Genomic DNA, 21,070 nt, shown 5'->3' on the forward strand with positions numbered 1-21,070 from the left:
AATTTTGCAACCCGGTTTCCCTCCCCCCCCCCACAGGGAATACGAACACGACGCCCTGCGGAAAAAGTTCACCCACGCTCAGACCTATGACTCAGAGTCGGACCAGGACTACGGTTATGACTGGGGGCCTGCCACAGACCTCTAGACTGTTCTCACCCCCCTGCAGAGATTGGGGTTCGCCGACCGGAGGAATACACTGTGTGAATTGTGTTATTTCTCTCCCCCCTCCCCCCGCAATTTGGAAGTTCTGTGCCTTCGACATCCCTGTACGCCCTCTTTCCATCCCTGGGTCCCTGCGGATCAGGGCCTTTCGCCCTCCCCGAGCTCAGGTCCCGATTCCTCGCGGCACCGTCTACCAAGGGTGATTCCCTCTGCTCCGAAAGTCCTGCGATCTGGGGGACGGACGGACGGAGGGTCTGTGCCAATGGCTCACAGCTTTTGAACAAAAGGCCTCAAGGTTCTTTTTTTAAAAAATGAGAAGATGTAAAATAAATAAATTTCCATGCACATCTGCAAAGTTTGGGCCAGTTTTTTTTAATAATAATAATAAACTCCGTTATTGATTTCTCGCTGTCGGAGAAGCACTCAAACACCCCTCTTGGATTTCTGCCTTAATAAATAGCTTGTTTTAAGCTGTGTTTCGCCTGTTTCAGTCCTGGGTTTGTGTGTGTGTGTGTGTGTGTGTCAGGTTTTGGGTTGGGAGTTGGAAACTCCAGACAGCTTTCCTGGAGATCTTTGCTTTACAGAATTCATTTCGTCATTCGTTTCCTAAGACGTTCACATCGTTAAAAAAAACAACAGCACAAATCCAGACGCCTCAACAGAGCTTCGCAGGTCGTTTCTCAGAATAGGGAAATCGGGAAGTTAAAGCAAGTTGTTTGCCGGAATTGTAAATGGAGAAATGAGAATCTCTCAGGTGCTAAGGTAAAGGGACCGCTGACCGTTAGGTCCAGTCGTGTCCGACTCTGGGGTTGCGGCGCTCATCTCGCTTTACTGGCCGAGGGAGCCGGCGTCCAGCTTCCGGGTCATGTGGCCAGCAGGACTAAGCCGCTTCTGGCGAAACCAGAGCAGTGCACGGAAACGCCGTTTACCTTCCCGCCAGAGCGGTACCTATTTATCTACTTGCACTTTGACGTGCTTTCGAACTGCTAGGTGGGCAGGAGCAGGGACCGAGCAACGGGAGCTCACCCCGTCATTGCGGGGATTCGAACCGCCGACCTTCCGATCGGCAAGCCCTAGGCTCAGTGGTTTAACCCACAGGTGCTAAAGGCCATGTTAAAATGAGAAAAATATTTGCATTCTCTCACACCCTTACGAAGTGATAAATCAGTCCAGACATATTTATTCTTCAGCATTTCATCTGGCAACCAGCCAGCAAGGCAGCCCATTCCCCACCTTTTACCCTTTCAAGTTTTGTGGATGCACACCCAGGACAAGGTGTCAAGGAGTGCTCTAGACCAGTTTCTTCTTGTGAAGACCAGTTGCCGAAGTTTTTAACACACAGCAGGACTGTGTGTGTGTGTGTGAGAGAGAGAGAGGGGGTGGTGGTGGTGGAGGAGAAATCTGGTCTATTCAAGAAAGATGATAGAGCAGTCAGCTTGGTGTAGACTGTCCCACTGCAAAGAATTTTGTCTCTTTATCAGATATAATCCAACCTCCCTGCAAGGAGAAATCTAGCACCTCAAGGAAAAAACCTGTTTCCACGCAATCAGGAAATCCAGCACCTCAAGGAAGAAACCGTTCCCACGTAATCCCTTCCCAGCTATGCTCTTTCCCCTTATCTCCAGGACATGCAAATTTTAACAACAAGGGCAGTCTTTATTTCAATATATATATATTTTAAAAATTATTTATCCACCAGCAGTGTGATGGGTCATAGCTTTTCTCCCACTGCTTCTTAGCGGCATCCCATGTCCCAACCCAGAAAACAATTACACACACACACACAAAAACAAACAAACCCACATCTCCGTCACATTCTAGCACCGAAACCGAACTTGCAGGCCCCTGGCTTGAAGACGGACAATTTACCAGCACCCCAAAATAAACCAAGCACACTTCCCAGTTAAAGCAAAATAAAAACCGTTGTTTTTTTCCTACTCCTGTGAGATTCAGGAGGTGGAGGAAAAAGTCCCGATGAGAGGCAGCCGTGCCTGAATTCAGAGAGGAACCCCTTTGGGTGCACAGAGTCTGGTTTGCGAAGCAAGAAGGGGTTGCATGCAACATATTAAACAGATGCAGGAGATTTCCATGCACACACACCTCCCCCCAAAAAATCCTCCCTTCATAGGAAAACGGGTTGCTCCTGGCCAGTCAGAAGACGGTAGGTTGACGCTGGCATGGTTTTGATGTGGACCTGGAATAATAAAGATACGGATTTTTGTGTTAAAGCAATATTCAGCGAGTCCCACCCACCAACAAAAGTTGACTTTGCGAATAAAGGTAAAGGGACCCCTGACCGTTAGGTCCAGTCGCGGACGACTCTGGGGTTGCGGCGCTCATCTCGCTTTACTGGCCAAGGGAGCCGGCGTCCAGCTTCCGGGTCATGTGGCCAGCAGGACTAAGCCGCTTCTGGCGAACCAGAGCAGCGCACGGAAACGCCGTTGACCTTCCCGCCGGAGCAGTACCTATTTATCTACTTGCACTTTGAACGTGCTTTCGAACTGCTAGGTTGGCAGGAGCAGGGACCGAGCGACGGGAGCTCACCCCGTCACTGCGGGGATTCGAACCGCCGACCTTCCGATCGGCAAGCCCTAGGCTCTGTGGTTTAACCCACAGCGCCACCTGCGTCCCTTGACTTTGCGAATAGCCACCTTCAAATATCTGAAAGATGGAGCAAACTCCTTTTCTCCTGCTCCGGAGGGTGGGATTCAAACCCACGGCTTCGAGAGAGAAGGAAGGAGATTCCGACGTCGGGAAGAACTTTCTGGCGGTACTTCCTTGGGGGTTTTTAAGCAGAGGTTGGATGGCCATTGGTTTTGTTGAGATTCCTGCTTTACAAGGGGGTTGGATTAGAGGACCTTCGGGGTGTCCCTCCAAACTTGATGATTCTGAGTCTACTCTTCCAACCCAACGGGCAGGTTCTCGCAACGTGCCAGGGATTGCACCTACAGTCAAAGTTGCACCCAAACTGGCTGTCGTGGTGCCTTCACGTGCTCAAGTCAGGCTTGAGAAAACAAGTTTGCAGGCTGATACCCTCCCTGCCTGAGCACTAAAGGTGTGGGGGACTCCCTTGTCCTGAATGGGGTAACTGTGCCCCCGAAGGACCAGGTGCGCAGCCTGGGAGTCATTTTGGACTCACAGCTGTCCATGGAGGCAAAGGTCAGTTCTGAGTCCAGGGCGGCTGTCTACCAGCTCCATCTGGTACGCAGGATGAGACCCTCCCTGCCCGCAGACTGTCTGGCCAGAGTGGTGCATGCTCTGGTTATCTCCCGCTTGGACTACTGCCATGCCCTCTCCGTGGGGCTCCCTATGAAGGTGACCCGGAAACTACAACTAATCCAGAATGCGGCAGCCAGACTGGGGACTGGGAGGTTGGGACCATATAACACCGGTCCTGAAAGACCTACGTTGGCTCCCAGGATGTTTCCAAGCACAATTCAAAGTGTTGGTGCTGACCTTGAAAGCCCCAAACGGCCCAGTATCCCTGGAGGAGCGTCTCCACCCCCATCGTCCAGCCCGGACACTGAGGTCCAGCTCCGAGGGCCTTCTGGCGGTTCCCTCCCTGCGAGAAGTGAGGTTACAGGGAACCAGGCAGAGGGCCTTCTCGGTGGTGGCGCCCTCCCTGTGGAACGCCCTCCCATCAGATGTCAAGGAGATAAACAACAAGACTTTTATAAGACATCTGGAGACAACCCTGTTTAGGGAAGTTTTAATGTTTGACGTTTTATCGTATTTTTAGTTGTTCTGTTGGGAGCTGCCCAGAGTGGCTGGGGAAAGTCAGCCAGATGGGCGAGGTATTATTATTATTATTATTAATAATAATAATAATAATAATAATAATATTTCCACACAAAAACCCTACACCCCTGCGGATTGCCAAAGTCCCCCACCCCTCCCAGAAGGCCAACAAACTTTTTGCTCTGACCGCGAAGCGAAATGCATGCAATCTTCGGGCTTCCTGTACTTGCGAATTCAGCATCTTGATAAATAATCCGTTGCCGGGGGGGGGGGGGGATGCTTTGATGCCCACCTCGCTGACTGCCTGCGTCAGGATCTGGATGATCTTCTCGTGAGGCATGGCCACCACGCTCTGCCCGTTGATCTCGATGATCCGGTGTCCCACGCGGATCCCGCCCCTCTCGGCGATCCCCCCTCGCATGAGGCTGCAGATCTGGAGCAGGAAGAGGGACAGAGGGACCCTGTTATCAAGAGTTGGGACTTGGCCTCATCCTGCTCCCCTCCAGTGCTTAAAAAAAAAAAAATGTTTAGGGGTATACAGTGGAGTGGGAATTATAGTTTAGCCAGGCAATGGCATGCCACGCATTTATATCAAGATAGAATAATTAATATACAGTGTTGGCAAACCACACTTAATTAGCCAAGCTACAGAGCCTTCAATTGGCACGCCATATGGCTCTGTGGGCACCAAGTTGGGAAACACATGTTTAGGCAGAGCAGGAGAACAAAGGAATAGGTGGGAAAGTACTGGGGGATCATGAGGTGTTCAGCGGGAGGGGGTGAGTAAGTGAGAGGAGAGCACGTATACAATGAAGATGTCATATGGGTGTAGCCAAAGGAGCAACTTCCATATTTGGTATTAGAAGGCACACCATTCCTTATTTGGTCTTTGGAGTTCTCTCTGTATGTTAATGTTTAACCTAGCTGTGAGTTTTCAATAAAAGGAGGAGCCCCCGAGAATGCCTCGTGGTGGCCTTCCCTTCACATCATCCTGTTCATCGCGTCAGTTAATTTCCCACAATCAACAATATCTAATATTAGTTTTAATATCTAATATTTCATAACAACACAGTGGTACCTTGGTTCTCAAACGCCTTGGTACTCAAACAACTTCGCTCCAGCCACCTAAGTTACTCACAATGCCGTTCTCCACGCAGAACCCCAGCGGGTATTTCGCATCAGGTCTCCGCACGATGGCGGTGGTGACGGGCGGGCAGTGGACCACGCTGAGGCTCACCACAGTCTGGCTTTTCAAATCCTGGGAAGGGAGAGCGAGAAAGTTTGAGGAGGTGGCTTACGAAAGCTGGGCACTCGCGGTCCCCACAGGCGAAGAAGAAGAAGAAGAAGAAGAAGAAGAAGAAGAAGAAGAAGAAGAAGAAGAAGAAGAGTTTGGATCTGATATCCCGCTTTTTCACTACCCGAAGGAGTCTCAAAGCGGCTCACATTCTCCTTTCCCTTCCTCCCCCACAACAAACACTCTGTGAGGTGAGTGGGGCTGAGAGACTTCAGAGAAGTGTGACTAGCCCAAGGTCACCCAGCAGCTGCATGTGGAGGAGGGGAGACGCGAACCCGGTTCCCCAGACTATGAGTCCACCACTCTTAACCACTACACCACACTGGCTCTCGCAACGACCTTAGGCCCTTAAAACGACAAGTCCTACTAACGATTTTAACTCTCCTCCGCCCTTTCCATGCCTCTCCTGGTTCTGGGAGACGAGGGAAGAAGGGAGACAGACTCCCATGCCTCTTCCCCAGCCGGACTCCTCTCTGCCTCTGTGCAGTGTGGTTAAAGCGATAAAGCGGGGTATCAAATCCAAACTCTTCTTCTTCTTCTGCCCTGCTTCTGCTTCTGCCTCTGAGTCTGGACTGCTCTCTGCCACAGACTCTCCCCGCTCACTAAGCCCTGTTGCCCCTTCGGTTTCCAAAACCTCCTCCCAGTCTTCTCCCTCTGACCACTCGCCAATCCCCGGGCTCTGAGCCTCTGAGCTTCCCAAACCCCCTCCTCTCCAGGGCTTCCCCCCCAAGCAATCATAGACTGCGCCCGTGTGCAGCCAACCTCCCCTCCGCCCTTTTCATGCCCCTCCTGGTTCTGGGAGACAATGGGATCAGGCTGGAGAGGGAGACCCCCTGTTTTCTTCAGCAGCCTGGCCCCACTGAAAGGAGCTTCCCCTCCTTTGCAGCCTCTGCTTCTGGGTTTCTCTCTGCCACCGACTTCCCCCCGCTCACTAAACCCCGTTACCTCTTCATCTTCTGACAACTCCTCCTCCCAGTCTTCTCCCTCTGAGCCCCTCGTTCCACCACCAATCCCCAGGCTCTGAGCCTTGTTCCCTTGGGGGGGGGGGTCCTCCCAGCCGGCGCTCTGTGTCCCCCCAGTCCGTGACCGGTGTCCTGGGAAGGAAAAAAAGAGTCTTCCCCTCCACCATCGCTCACCCGTATGATGCCCTGGCAGGAAGCCAGCGGTAACCCCACCAGGCTGGTGCCGTTGGCCGACATGATCCGGTCCCCGATGCTCAGCTTGCCCGACCGCTCCGCCGCCCCTTTGTGCATGAGGTTCGCCACCACCACGGTGGGCAGGATGGAACCCCAGCCCGACTCCACGATCACGATGCCCAGGATCTCCCCCTTCTGTTTGTGGATGACGACCTGGAAGGGAAACACAGGGCAGGAATCAGTGCGGCGCCACGTTTGTAGGAACCGGTGATCTTTCAGTGTGTCTATCCAAACATCTTGCCGACAAAGGTCTGTATTGTTAAAGCTATGGTTTTCCCAGTAGTAATGTACGGAAGTGAGAGCCGGACCATAAAGAAGGCTGATTGCCGAAGAATGGATGCTTTTGAATTGTGGTGCTGGAGGAGACTCTTGAGAGTCCCATGGACTGCAAAAAGATCAAACCTATCAATTCTTAAAGAAATCGGCCCTGAGTGCTCACTGGAAGGACAGATCCTGAAGTTGAGGCTCCAGTACTTTGGCCACCTCATGAGAAGAGAAGACTCCCTGGAAAAGACCCTGATGTTGGGAAAGATGGAGGGCACAAGGAGAAGGGGACGACAGAGGATGAGATGGTGGGACAGTGTTCTCGAAGCGACTGGCATGAGTTTGGCCAAACTGCAGAAGGCAGTGGAAGAAAAGGAGGGCCTGGCATGCTGTGGTCCATGGGGTCACGAAGAGTCGGACACGACTGAACGACTGAACAACAACAACAGATTATTGCATTTTAATGTTTTGTTGTGAATCAGTAGTCAAATACAGTAGTCTCTGCTGGTTCTGTTTTCTCGCTCCGAGTTGCAAAAATCCAACCGATGGGAGTCCAACAATGTCTGGACAGCCACTGGCTCCTTGCTTCAAGACGTTAGAGTCGTAGAATCGTAGAAGGGCCCCCCCCCAAGTGTTATCTAGACCAACCCCCTACAACGCAGGTGAGTTGCTCAGCCCGCCAGCTCTCTGCCCGCCCGCCCCCTCCGGGGAGAGGAGGGGAAAGATCCGTCCTTACTTCCTTACAGTTCTCTTGCTTGGAGAAGTGCGCCAAATCGCCATTGTACAGCTCTTCCCCCTGGACGAAGCTTTCGTCGCCCTCGTCGTCGCTGCACCGCCGGGGGTGGAGCTGGTCGGGGTCGATGCCGCTGGCCCTCAGGAACTGCTGGTATGCGACGCTGAAAGCTTGGCCGATAGCTTGGGCTATCAAGGGAGCCTGCGGAAGGAGAAGGCGGGTTTCCGGCGTGGGACTTGAACCCAGGACCCCGGGATTAAGAGTCGCATGCTCTACTGACTCAACAACAATAACATCATCAGCATGGTTGTGGCTACAATTATTATTGTTATACAGAGCGGATAAAAATCAATGATTTTTTTTTTAAATCAGATTTTTAAAATTTGATTTTTTAAAATTTAAATTGTATTTTTTGTTTTAATTTTTTTATTTAAATAGGATTTTTTTATTTATTTAAATCGCATTTTTAAAATAAAATGCTTTTGGAGGAAAAAATCTTTCTAAATATTTTCTGTTTCAGTTACATTGTAGTCCAAAGGCTATTCATCAGGAAATAAGGATTTGCTTTTAAGTTTTCCATGTGTGCCAAAACTCAGTCTGTTTTTTTAAAAAAAATAAAGATTGTTTAACCACATCAGTTAACAAACATGGGATACATATGCTACGATGTCATTGTTTTAGTTAAATATTTTTTTTAAAATTGTTATTAAGGAATAATAATAGTAATAATAATAATTTATTATTTATACCCCGCCCATCTTGAAATGATTGTTTTTCTCCTTCCAATAAAGTACAGCAGAAAAGTTGCCCAAATATAAACAGTTAACTTACTAAACCTCACAATCATTTCATAATTATCTATTTCTAATAGTATTTCTAATAGTAAAACCAAATCAATCATTTTTGATATAGCTAAACTACTCTTCACAATTCATTATTCCAAAAAAAAACCCGAAACCTTCCTCTGGTTGCCAATATTAAGATGATACCAGCAAGAACAAGTCTGTCTGGGGGAGGGGGGGCGAATGATTTGAATCAAGTCTTACCGACTTGTGATTTAAATTGATCTGACTTCCTGTCTTTCCTGATCAGCGTTCATTTTCTACTTGTGAAAGTACTTAACATTTTCATTTATCCTTTATTTGATTCCAAAACCTTCTACAAACCCAAATACAGCTTCATTTTCTGACATACAATATTTTCCTCCAGGATCATTCAAAAGCCGCCACAGATTTTATACCGTTTTTGATGCCTTGCAGGTACTTTCTGTATCTCTCCCATTTTTTCCACAAATACCTGTCTATTGTTTCCTCTCAAACTGTTAGTTAGCTGGGCCATCTCGACATACTCTTGAAATTTATATTGCCAGTCTTTTACTTTTGGAGCGCTCTCCCCTTTCTAATTTGATGCTATCAACATTCGCGCAGCTGCCGTTGCATATAAAAAAATATCTTTTGAACTCTCTGGGATGTCATTCTCGATAATACTTAAAAGGAAGGCCTCTGGCTTTTTAAGGAAATATACTCCTAAAAGTTTCTTAAGTTCTTCATATATTGTATTCCAAAACTCCTTGATCTTTTTGCAAGTCCGCCACATGTGGTACATGTCTCCATTGGCTTCCCCGCATCGCCAACAGTTGTTAGCAAGGTTTTTATACATTTTGGAGAGCCGTGATGGGGTTAGGTACCACCTATACTGCATTTTGAGCATATTTTCTTGAATATTGTAGCATGCAGTGAACTTCATTGTTGGGAAACTTGGTTTCAAAACACAGCTCTCTGCGTTCTCCTTTTCCATTTCTACATGGGACCACACACACACACACACACACACACACGGCCCCGAGGTTCTCCCCCCGGCCCCCAATTTCCCCAAGCTCACATCCGCCGAGTGGAAGACGTGGCAGATCATCTTGTAGAGCTGCTTCTCGGCAGAGGCCTCAGCGCGGCGAGGCAGTTTCCGGCGGGCCATGAGGACCACGATGTTCCCGATGTCGGCGATGTAGGAGATGGTTTGCAGGAGGTGGTCCATCATGGCCTCCTGGTAGCAGAGTGAGGGAAAGGAAGGAGAAGTCACGAGGAACAGGAGCCAGGCTTCGGCCGAGTGTTTTTGGCGCTGCCTCGGAAATTCCTAGCGAACCCTCGAACTCGAGCCCCGCTCCCGTTGGGCTACCCGGAAGCCCGCAAGGGACGCACCTGGGAGTCGGCCGTAAGGACCTTGATCCTCTGCGTGGAGATGAAGAGATCCACCTCCGTCATGGGCTGGGATTCTCCTTCCGGGGCCTGTAGTACGAAGGTAGACGTCTTAAGGCAAGCGATGGCCGGGAAATAAGAGAGACGTGGTGGTCGGGAAATGGAGAGACATGGGGCAAGTGATGGCCGGTAGAGGGAGCAACATGGGGCAAGTGATGGCCGGGAGATTAAGTGACGTGGGGAAATGATGGCCAGCAACATGGGGCAAGTGATGGCTGGGTGATTAAGCGAAGTGGGGCAAGTGATGGCCGGCAGAGGGAGCAACACGGGGCAAGTGAGGGCCGGCAGAGGGAGCAACACGGGGCAAGTGAGGGCCGGCAGAGGGAGCAACACGGGGCAAGTGAGGGCCGGCAGAGGGAGCAACACGGGGCAAGTGAGGGCCGGCAGAGGGAGCAACACGGGGCAAGTGAGGGCCGGCAGAGGGAGCAACACGGGGCAAGTGATGGCTGGCAGAGGGAGCAACACGGGGCAAGTGAGGGCCGGCAGAGGGAGCAACACGGGGCAAGTGATGGCCGGCAGAGGGAGCAACACGGGGCAAGTGAGGGCCGGCAGAGGGAGCAACACGGGGCAAGTGAGGGCCGGCAGAGGGAGCAACACGGGGCAAGTGAGGGCCGGCAGAGGGAGCAACACGGGGCAAGTGAGGGCCGGCAGAGGGAGCAACACGGGGCAAGTGATGGCTGGCAGAGGGAGCAACACGGGGCAAGTGATGGCTGGCAGAGGGAGCAACACGGAGCAAGTGATGGCCGGCAGAGGGAGCAACACGGGGCAAGTGATGGCCGGCAGAGGGAGCAACACGGAGCAAGTGATGGCCGGCAGAGGGAGCAACACGGAGCAAGTGATGGCCGGCAGAGGGAGCAACACGGAGCAAGTGATGGCCGGCAGAGGGAGCAACACGGGGCAAGTGATGGCTGGCAGAGGGAGCAACACGGGGCAAGTGAGGGCCGGCAGAGGGAGCAACACGGGGCAAGTGAGGGCCGGCAGAGGGAGCAACACGGGGCAAGTGATGGCTGGCAGAGGGAGCAACACGGGGCAAGTGAGGGCCGGCAGAGGGAGCAACACGGGGCAAGTGAGGGCCGGCAGAGGGAGCAACACGGGGCAAGTGAGGGCCGGCAGAGGGAGCAACACGGGGCAAGTGAGGGCCGGCAGAGGGAGCAACACGGGGCAAGTGATGGCCAGCAGAGGGAGCAACACGGGGCAAGTGATGGCTGGCAGAGGGAGCAACACGGGGCAAGTGAGGGCCGGCAGAGGGAGCAACACGGAGCAAGTGATGGCCGGCAGAGGGAGCAACACGGGGCAAGTGATGGCTGGCAGAGGGAGCAACACGGGGCAAGTGATGGCTGGCAGAAGGAGCAACATGGGACAAGTGACAGCAAGGAGATTAAGCGAAGTAGGGCAAGTGATGGCTGGCAGAGGGAGCAACACGGAGCAAGTGATGGCCGGCAGAGGGAGCAACATGGGGCAAGTGATGGCTGGCAGAGGGAGCAACACGGGGCAAGTGATGGCTGGCAGAGGGAGCAACACGGGGCAAGTGATGGCTGGCAGAGGGAGCAACACGGGGCAAGTGAGGGCCGGCAGAGGGAGCAACACGGAGCAAGTGATGGCCGGCAGAGGGAGCAACACGGGGCAAGTGAGGGCCGGCAGAGGGAGCAACACGGGGCAAGTGATGGCTGGCAGAGGGAGCAACACGGGGCAAGTGATGGCTGGCAGAAGGAGCAACATGGGACAAGTGACAGCAAGGAGATTAAGCGAAGTAGGGCAAGTGATGGCTGGCATAGGGAGCAACACGGAGCAAGTGATGGCCGGCTAATGGAATAACATGGGGCAAGCAGAGGGAGCAACATGGACCAGACCATAGACCCTTTTAGCCCCCCATCCTGCTTCCAGAGGTGAACAACCAGAGTGCCCCAACGGGAAGGCCACAGAACTCTTTCACTCTGCCCCTGCTGGTAGTTGCCGAGAGAGATATACTGCTCCTGTACCTAGAGGCTCTGCTTAGGCGGAATTAGGAATGCTGCTGGGTCGGACCAAAGCTGCTTCTGCAGCAACACATCGCTGGGGGCAGAGGTTGCAGCAGCTGCCGGCTCCCCTTGGATCTCACCTTGATCCTGTCCACGGCTTTCTGAGCTTGGGCCATGCGGACGTGGGTGGGGGGGTTCCTCTCCGAGACCAGCTGCGTGGAGCCCAGGTACTTGGCCCCGAAGATCACGCCGTCCAGCAGATCTTCGGGCTCGCAGGGGCCTGGGACTGGAGACAACAACGAAAGGGCCGGTTTCTTAACGGAACGTGGAATGGCACAAAGCAAACAAACCTTTCCCTCAGCCCTCAAGTTTCTAGTCCACATGGGGGGAAAGTTCTGCACCTGGAAAAAAGCGACTCCCCTCCTTCCTGTACGAGATCAGTAGGGTTCTCAGAAGCCGAACATGTTATAATTGCGATGATTATGGCGTACAGCTGATGAGAACCCCAAATTAACAATCTCAACTTTGGGGTTTTCATCCGCTGGGCGCCATAATCATCACAATGATAACAAGCAAAGGCTTGGCATATCTCGCTTTGCACGTCATGAGTCTATCTCATCTATTAAACTCCAGTAGCTAATGAAAACGATTGCTTACATAAATGGACTTTTCCACGAGATTCTAATTTTTCGAGTTTCACCTGGACAGCGGTACCTCGGTTCTCAAACGCCTTGGCACTCAAACAACTTGGAACCCAAACACTGCAAAGCGTGCGTTCCGGTTTGCGAACTTTTTTCGGAAGCCGAACGTGCTCCGTTTTGAGTGTTACGCTGAGATCTGCCTGTTTTCGCTATTTATTTCCCGTTCTTGTGGCTCTTTCGTTTTTTTGTGACTGTGTGGAACCCAGCTCAGCTACTGATGGATTGATTGATTGTGTGACTGCATTGTTTGTTGCTTTCATTTTATGGATCAACGGTTTCGTTAGATAGTAAAATCCATGTTCAATTGCTGTTTTAGGGGTTGTTTTTAAAAGTCTGGGTTGGATTAATCCGTTTCGCATTACTTTCTACAGGAAAGCGCGCCTTGGTTTTGGAACGCTTTGGTTTTTCATTGATTTTTAAAAGCAGAGGGTGAGCCCCTCTCCCTGCAGCTGTAGCCGGATCTTTCTTTCTCTTTCCTTCTTTCTTTCTTTCTTTCTTTCTTTCTTTCTTTCTTTCTTTCTTCCCTCTCCTTCCTTCCTTCCTCCCTCTCTCTCCTTCCTTCCTTCCTCCCTCTTCTTTCTTTCTTTCTTTCTTTCTTTCTTTCTTTCTTTCTTTCTTTCTTTCTTTCTTTCTTCACTCCCTCCCTCTCCTTCCTTCCTTCCTTCCTTCCTTCCTCTTCTTTCTTTCTCTTTCTTTATTTCTTTCTTCACTGCCTCCCTCTCCTTCCTTTTCTTTCTTTCTCTTTTTTTCTTTCTTTCTTTCTTCACTCCCTCCCTCCCTCCCTTTCCTTCCTTCCTTCCGTTTTCTCCCTCCCTCCCTTTCCTTCCTTCCTTCCTTCCTCTCCCTCCTTCCGTTTCCTTCCTTCCTTCCCTCCCTCTCCTTCCTTCCTCTCCCTCCTTCCGCTTCCTTCCTTCCTCTTCTTTCTTTCTCTTTCTTTATTTCTTTCTTCACTGCCTCCCTCTCCTTCCTTTTCTTTCTTTCTTCCTTCCTTCCTTCCTTCCCTCCCTCTCCTTCCTCTCTCCCTCCCTCTCCTTCCTTCCTTCCTTCCTTCCTTCCTTCCTCTTCTTTCTTTCTCTTTCTTTATTTCTTTCTTCACTGCCTCCCTCTCCTTCCTTTTCTTTCTTTCTCTTTTTTTCTTTCTTTCTTTCTTCACTCCCTCCCTCCCTCCCTTTCCTTCCTTCCTTCCGTTTTCTCCCTCCCTCCCTTTCCTTCCTTCCTTCCTTCCTCTCCCTCCTTCCGTTTTCTCCCTCCCTCCCTTTCCTTCCTTCCTTCCTTCCTCTCCCTCCTTCCGTTTTCTCCCTCCCTCCCTCCCTTTCCTTCCTTCCTTCCTTCCTTCCTTCCTTCCTTCCTTCCTCTTCTTTCTTTCTCTTTCTTTATTTCTTTCTTCACTGCCTCCCTCTCCTTCCTTTTCTTTCTTTCTTTCTTCCTTCCTTCCTTCCCTCCCTCTCCTTCCTCTCTACCTCCCTCTCCTTCCTTCCTTCCTTCCTTCCTTCCTTCCTTCCTTCCTCTTCTTTCTTTCTCTTTCTTTATTTCTTTCTTCACTGCCTCCCTCTCCTTCCTTTTCTTTCTTTCTCTTTTTTTCTTTCTTTCTTTCTTCACTCCCTCCCTCCCTCCCTTTCCTTCCTTCCTTCCTTCCTTCCTTCCTTCCTTCCTTCCTTCCTCTTCTTTCTTTCTCTTTCTTTATTTCTTTCTTCACTGCCTCCCTCTCCTTCCTTTTCTTTCTTTCTTCCTTCCTTCCTTCCTTCCCTCCCTCTCCTTCCTCTCTCCCTCCCTCTCCTTCCTTCCTTCCTTCCTTCCTTCCTTCCTCTTCTTTCTTTCTCTTTCTTTATTTCTTTCTTCACTGCCTCCCTCTCCTTCCTTTTCTTTCTTTCTCTTTTTTTCTTTCTTTCTTTCTTCACTCCCTCCCTCCCTCCCTTTCCTTCCTTCCTTCCTTCCTCTCCCTCCTTCCGTTTTCTTTCTTCCTTCCTTCCTTCCTTCCTTCCTTTTTTGCACCTGGAGTCCCTATTACCTCCTTGCTACCCCGACCCTTAACACAGAAGCCTCCTCCTGCAAGTGGGACAAAAAAAAACCTCCTTCGCTCACCTTCCTTGTAAGTCGGCAAGGACGACAAATCCGCTTTATCCTGTTCAAAGAGGGAAACAAGAGGGTCGGGGTCGGTTACATCCTCCTTTGAATGTCGCTTTGTAATCCAGAATGCGGCAGCTAGACTGGTGACTGGGATCGGCCGCCGAGACCATATAACACCAGTCCTGAAAGACCTACACTGGCTCCCGGGAAGTTTCCGAGCACAATTCAAAGTGTTGGTGCTGACCTTGAAAGCCCTAAACGGCCCTGTATCCCTGAAGGAGCATCTCCGCCCCCATCGTCCAGCCCGGACACTGAGGTCCAGCTCCAAGGGCCTTCTGGTGGTTCCCTCCCTGCGAGAAGCGAGGTTACAGGGAACCGGGCAGAGGGCCTTCTCGGTGGTGGCACCCGCCCTGTGGAATGCCCTCCCATCAGATGTCAAGGAAATAAACAACTACCTGACTTTTAGAAGACACCTGAAGGCAGCCCTGTTTAGGGAAGCTTTTAATGTTTAATATACTATTGCATTTTAATATTGTGTTGGAAGCTGCCCAGAGTGGCTGGGGAAACCCAGATGGGCGGGGTATAAATAAATTATAATTATTATTATTATTGCTACTAATACGGTGACTGGCGTCGGCGCTTCAACCTGGGACAAGGCGTGCACCCTCGCGAGATACTTACCGCCACATCTGAAGAGCAGGACGCCTCTTCCTCGCGGCCGGATCCCGGTGCCGGCCGCCTCCAGCTCGGCTCCGGGGAAGATCCCCCCAAAACAGAATCAGAGGAGGAGGAGAGGGGCTCCTTGCACCGGCGGGGGCCTTCCCCCTGAGCCCTGTCCGAGGCCAATTCCCCCGGGCCCATTCCCCCGGGGCGGCTGCTCCCGGCCACTGCGTCCGAGCGAGCCAAGGGTGTCTCGGCACCCGCCTCGGCAGGGGGCCCCCGTTCGTAGCGCAGGAGGCTGAGGAGATCTTCGCTCTCGACCTCCACCGACAGCAGCCCTTTTCCCCTCCGCGAGTGCGGCGGGACCCCCAACCCATGCCCTGTGGCGATGTGGAGCGGGCAAGGGGCGCAGGCCCCCGGCGGCCCCCGGCACTCTCCGGGAGACAGAAGAGGGTCACCGTCTCCTTCGGAAACGCGGCCTTCCTCGCCGTCGGAGGCAGGCAGCAGCCCGTCTTCGGAGGTGGGCGACCGGTCCTCGAAACTGGGGCTCAGTCGCTGCAGGCGGGTCAGGAGGCCGTGGAGATGCAGGTGATCGGACTCTCCCTCCTGGGCGATGTCCGCGTCTTCCATTTCTACGAGAAGCTCGGCCGGGTCTGCGCCGGCTGCGGGCTCCGGGTCGCTTCCCCCCAGGGCTTCTTCTTGGGGGCCCGGCGTCCAGCCGGGCTCCCCGGCCACGGGTTCGGGAGACGCCTCCATCAAGCCCCCGCTCTGAGAAACCAGAGGCCTCGTTTCGCAGTCGGTTCTGAACTGTCTGCGGGAAGGAAACGGCCTTTTGAGAGCGGGGCCTTCGGAAACAGACCCCTGCCTAAGTGGCGAGCCCAAATGAATTGAATTGAATTTATTTTTACGGTCACAGACCAGCTCACTAAATCAACAATACAAAAGTAATACGTTAAAATTTGCACAACAAATACCATACACGTATATACACGTATACAGCAGCATTTAAAATATATAGATTAGAATCGGGGCGAGCCCAAATGTATATAAGATCGATTCAAAACATGTGCATAATTACAATGAAAGCATCGAACCCCTAGCACTTTCCTTTAAAAAAAGCCTGTTGTTGTTGTTGTTACTATTATTAAGTGTTTCCATATTTTTAAAAAAAGGGAAAATGCAGACACAAATTTGTTGGTTGGTTGTTGTTTTTTTAACAAAGTTGTTGAGCTTTGTTTTGCAAAATCTCTGAAAGCACTGAAGATTTTTAGCTATTCGCCAAAAAAATCAACACTTCCGTCCAGTGCCGGATTTACGTATAAGCTAAACAAGCTATAGCTTTTTAAAAAATAATAATAATATTTATTAGAAAATTTTTAAACATAACAAATAAAAAAATAACAACAACATACAAACAACAATAACAACTACAAAAATAGGACCCCGCTCTCTTGGGCCCCCCCCCAAAAAAAAATAAGGGGGGGAAAACCACTGGATGTACATTTCCAAAATATAAGATAAAAAAACAAATAAAATACAGCAACAGTGTTTTGTGTTGTGTGGGCTCCTGTGATGTAAGTCATGGGCTCCCTAAAATATCCCTGGTTTGCTCCTTTCTATATATAGGGTGCCTGCATTCTGCATGGACTGGTTGCCTGGCAACATGCGCAAATGGCTTGAGATACCTATTAGGTCCATCAATTACCATATGGCATATATTCAACACACAAAAACAGCCACAATTTGCTGTCGACAAAGGACAGCTGGACATATAAAGGGCCCCATTACCTTCAGTACCCGAGGGCCTCATCAAACCTAAATCCGGCCCCGCTTCCGACATGGGTTGCCCCCAGACATATTTACCGGTTTTGTTTCTGACGGACGGATCCCAGATACGTCTGGGAATTTCCGGTTGTACGGCAACCCTAATTAAACCCTTATACCACCCTTCATCAGAATGTCACAGATAGGTTCCCAAGAGCCTGTTGGTGGAACGGGAAGGTTTCCAGCTGCCGCAGGGAGGACAGCGAGGAGGGAGCCGGCCTGGTTTCCCAAGGCAGGGAGTTCCAAAGTTGCCTGGGAGTTGCCAGCACTGAGACGGCCCTCTCCTGCGTCCCCACCAAACAGGACCGAGAGAGGGGCCTATCTCTTAAGATTTAGTGTCAGGAGTATTCCTGGACACCGCAGAGTTAGACGCAGACTTTTCTGGAAGCTTCTGGCTGTTGTGTAATGGACTGGACAGCACAACGCAGGAACTCAGCAACTCACTTGGATAACTATATACAGTATTTATTGATTGGAACAACTAGCATCCATAAGTTACTATTTGCAGACTTTACAAAATAAAAGAAACAAAACATAAAATCTTTTCCTCTCTCTCTCTCTCTCTCTCTCTCTATACTGACCACTTTCTCACACCAACACATTAACCACACTAACCACAAAGCTCTCACACAGAGCTCAGTTCTTTAGGAACTCATTGACCAATCACAGGTCGTTGCTAAGGGTCTGAGAGAGAGCAGATCTGGGCTTTCTGCCAACTACTAATTGCTTGGAGATAGACAGCTGAATTTCTGCACGTAGGCAACTCTGAAATCTCTAACACTATCCAAAGATCTCCAAACCCCCAGCCTGGTTTCCCTAGGCAGGGAGTTCCAAAGTTGCCTGGGAGTAGCCAGCACCGAGGCGGCCCTCTCCTGCGTCCCCACCAAACAAGACCGAGAGAGGGGCCTCTCCAAAGATCTCCAAACCCAGGCAGGTCCGTATGGTACAATATGAGAACCTGCTCTTGCAGCGTTTTAGGGGCACGGGAGTCTATCCGACTTCTACGGTCCCGGGGGCCCCATGTTTTGCGCCGGAACTGACCCCCCACAGACAGCGCGGTATTTCAGTGAAACGGGAAAGGCAATCCCGATTCCCGGGGACTTGTACGAAGTTTTAAAAACAGTTTTTACCTGCAGCCCTCGTCGACCGCTTGCTTGTAACCTTGGGGGCTGGAATCTGGTGGATTCAAAAGCCAACCGGATCCCTCGGCAATATCTGAGCCGCTCTGGGTCTCGGGCGCCGCCGGATCGCAGATCCTGGAGTCTGCTTTTGGAACGGGGGCTTGCAGACTTCCGGGAGAGGGACTGGGTTGCTCCCAGTCGGAAGGAGTTTCTTTTCGGGGTTTTCCAGGGGCACCCGGGTCTGTCGCCGGGCCCTCCTCTAAGTCCATGGAGAGGGTCTCTGGGGGGTCCGTGCCGGTGCCGGTCACCAAGATCGCCTCCGACTTGAAGTCCATCTCGCTGTCGGTCATGGTGGGTCTTCCGGGGGAAGGAATAGCCCTACACTTGAAGATAAAAGCGAGCATACAGGACCGGCCTCCGGGGGGGAGACCTGAATTCAAATCCCACCACCCACCTGGCCGTGAAGCTCCCTGGGGGTCGGCGCTAGAAATCCCCCAGGTCACCTTGGTAAAATTAGCAAAAGGTCCTCAAATAATAATTTGTTGGAGGTCCCGAGCCACAAGGATGCTGCTAGGTTGGCTTCAACTAGGGCCAGGGCCTTCTCAGTACTGGCCCCGACTTGGTGGAACGGTCTGTCACAAGAGACCAGGGCCCTGCGGGATCTGGCATTTTTTCGCAGGGGCTGCAAGATGGAGCTGTTCCACCTGGCCTTTGGGTTGGTTTCAGTTCAACCCTGATGTTTCGTTCTTTTGGTGTGATTGGTGGGCTACTTAAAAATGAGGCTGCAGTCTAGATTAAATTTTAAATTGCATTTTAATCTGTATTTTAATGAATTGTTCTATGTTTTTGTTGCGATTTTATTGGTGTTAGCCGCCCTGAGCCCGGTTTGGCGGGGAAGGGCGGGGAATAAATAAAAATTATTTATTTATTTATTTATTTATTTATTTATTTATTTATTATTATTATTATTATTATTATTATTATTATTATTATTATTATTATTATTATTAAAAACGTGCAGTGGTCCCTTGGTTCTCAAACGCCTTGGCTCTCAAACAACTTGGAACCCAAACCCTGCAAACCTGGAAGGAAGTGTTCCGTTTTGCGAAATATTTTCGCAAGTCGAACGTGCTTCCGTTTCGAGTGTTTACATGTTTCGAGTGCCCAGACATGTTCACATGTTTTTACTTTTTACTTTACTTCTGATTTTAATTGGTGGGTTTTTTTTGTTTGTTTGTTTTTTGGCCTATTTTAAGAAAGAAAGAAAGAAAGAAAGAAAGAAAGAAAGAAAGAAAGAAAGAAAGAAAGAAAGAAAGAAAGTTGATAGCTAAAAACTGGAAGACAGAAGAATTACTAACGATTGATGAATGGCAGATGAAAATGATGGACTATATGGAGATCGCGGAGATGACCGGAAAACTCTGTGACCTGAGGGAAGACGCGGTGGAAGAAGATTGGGAAGAAATTTAAATCGTACTTAAAAAATTATTGTATGATTGCTAATTAGATATAACTAGGAAGGATAGCTAAACTGTAGGTTTCGAGTAAGATTAAGGGTTTAAGATAGACGAACTGGAGTTAAGAAAATTGGCTAAGTTTTAATAGGTGGATAACTTTTATAGTAAATATGATTTTGCAAAATGTTTAGAAATTACTAAAGATGCTAGACAAGGAACGCAGGAAGAGGGGAAAGGAGGAAGTCTACCGGTAATTGCAATGTGAGAAATAATTACGTCAAGAAACGAGTTATTTATTTTACGTTTTTGGTTTAGGTGTTTTGTTTAGTGTTGTTAGGTTTGTGTTTGTTGTAACTGTGTTTTTGTTTTATAAAATTCAATAAATATATTTTAAAAGAAAGAAAGAAAAAATGTTTCCAATTGTTTTTGAACTCGCCTTTCCAGGCCGTTTCAACCCTTCTCGTAAAACCACTTAGAAGTTTTGCCACGGTGGTCGAATCAATTAAATTCAATTAAATTTGGGAAGTTGCAACTAAAAGAGCAAACACTACGGAACAGAAAGATAATGGTTTTGGGGATGAGAAAAGGAAGGAAACTGCACAGTGCGGTTGCCGTCTGCAGATTTTCTTTCGGACAACAGGATTCGTCTGTTACAGGATTCGATTTAAAATAATATTTGATTTAAGATAATCTATTTGATTTAAAATAATAATAATAATAATAACAACAACAACAACAACAACAACTATGACTTAAATGTTCCCCAGGCATTTGAGAAATTAAGAGATATTTGCAACTATCAATGGTTTTGCAACGCAGAATGCCAAATTCCGGGCATGCTTCACAACGCCAACCCACGCATGTTTACTCCGAAGTAAGTCCCAATGATTCCCACATCCAGTATGCGCCTACAATTGCAGCCTTAGGGTGCAAATCTAACCCTGCCTACTCAGAAGTAAGCCCTACTGAATTCAAGGGCCGAGGGCTTACTCCCAGGTAAATGGAGTCAGAACTGCATTGCAATGCTTTGCAAGCCTTTAAAAAAAAAAAAGCAGTGAATTCTGGGTGTGTGTCATGTGGCTTGTTTACTTAGGAGTAGACAGGGTTATTGTTATTTAAAGTTTTTACAAACCATCCTTGACCCAAAGGACTGAAACGGACAAGGCAGGAAACCCCCCCCCCCAAATTAAACAAAAACACAGAAGTCAACCCGCCCCCCCCTGCACAGCTATAGGAAAGTTGCCAGTGGTTGCCATTAAACCACCCCAAAAAAATTAATTTAATTTTTGCGTGCTTTGATGTGTAACAACAGCTCTATGACTGACAGCTCGCCAGATTATTTCACCCTGTTTTTGTTTCATTTCGGATGGTTTACAAGCAAAACGAAACGGATGCAAACTTTTAAGGGGGTTAAAACTCACTTTCTGGAAAAGTTTTTTGTTGTTGCTGCAGAGGATTAACGACCAGAAGAAGAGGAGCTTTGCAAACTTGCAGGTTTTGGTGCTTTTGCAAGCAGGATCCGGCCCGCTCATTCCGGGTCAGGGCATTGTTTGTTGCTGTTGTTGTTGTCCTACCCCAGCCTGCAAACGTGCAACTTGCAAATCCTTTCTCTGAACTTCTTTTCTTCCTGTTGGGTCCTTTAT

General features: G+C 49.7%; 2 protein-coding genes across 2 annotated transcripts in view; one reads left to right on the forward strand and one right to left on the reverse strand.

Moving 5' to 3' along the window:
• The window catches only part of TJP3 (tight junction protein 3), a 47,424-nt gene extending 47,055 nt beyond the window's left edge, over positions 1-369 (forward strand). The window contains exon 20 of the mRNA XM_033136911.1: positions 37-369. Within this exon, the coding sequence (XP_032992802.1) occupies positions 37-145 (109 nt within the window). The 3' untranslated portion in view covers positions 146-369. The remainder of the gene's footprint in view (positions 1-36) is intronic.
• A 1,754-nt stretch (positions 370-2,123) lies between these two features.
• On the reverse strand, positions 2,124-21,068 carry APBA3 (amyloid beta precursor protein binding family A member 3). Its single transcript, XM_033136912.1, has 12 exons — positions 20,849-21,068; positions 17,980-18,353; positions 15,043-15,836; positions 14,381-14,500; positions 11,738-11,883; positions 9,583-9,669; positions 9,269-9,427; positions 7,391-7,588; positions 6,331-6,543; positions 5,039-5,158; positions 4,193-4,333; positions 2,124-2,356 (listed from the first exon to the last, which is right to left on the reverse strand). The coding sequence occupies exons 1-12, from the start codon at positions 20,957-20,959 to the stop codon at positions 2,285-2,287; spliced, it is 2,535 nt and encodes an 844-aa protein (XP_032992803.1). The 5' UTR covers positions 20,960-21,068; the 3' UTR covers positions 2,124-2,284.
• Positions 21,069-21,070: the final 2 nt, after the last annotated feature.

The sequence above is a fragment of the Lacerta agilis genome, chromosome 18 (genome assembly GCF_009819535.1).
Source record: "Lacerta agilis isolate rLacAgi1 chromosome 18, rLacAgi1.pri, whole genome shotgun sequence".
NCBI classification, from domain to species: Eukaryota; Metazoa; Chordata; class Lepidosauria; order Squamata; family Lacertidae; genus Lacerta; species Lacerta agilis.

Bases quoted from the DNA above. Each gene is read 5' to 3' on its own strand.
- APBA3 (XM_033136912.1), bottom strand. From the start codon at position 20,959: ATGAGCGGGCCGGATCCTGCTTGCAAAAGCACCAAAACCTGCAAGTTT. The intron at 14,501-15,042 runs GTATCTCGCGAG...TCACCAGTCTAG, and splicing joins CTCTTCAGATGTGGCGGTAA to CTGCCGCATTCTGGATTACA. The intron at 11,884-14,380 runs GTGAGCGAAGGA...TGTTGTCTCCAG, and splicing joins CTTGCCGACTTACAAGGAAG to TCCCAGGCCCCTGCGAGCCC.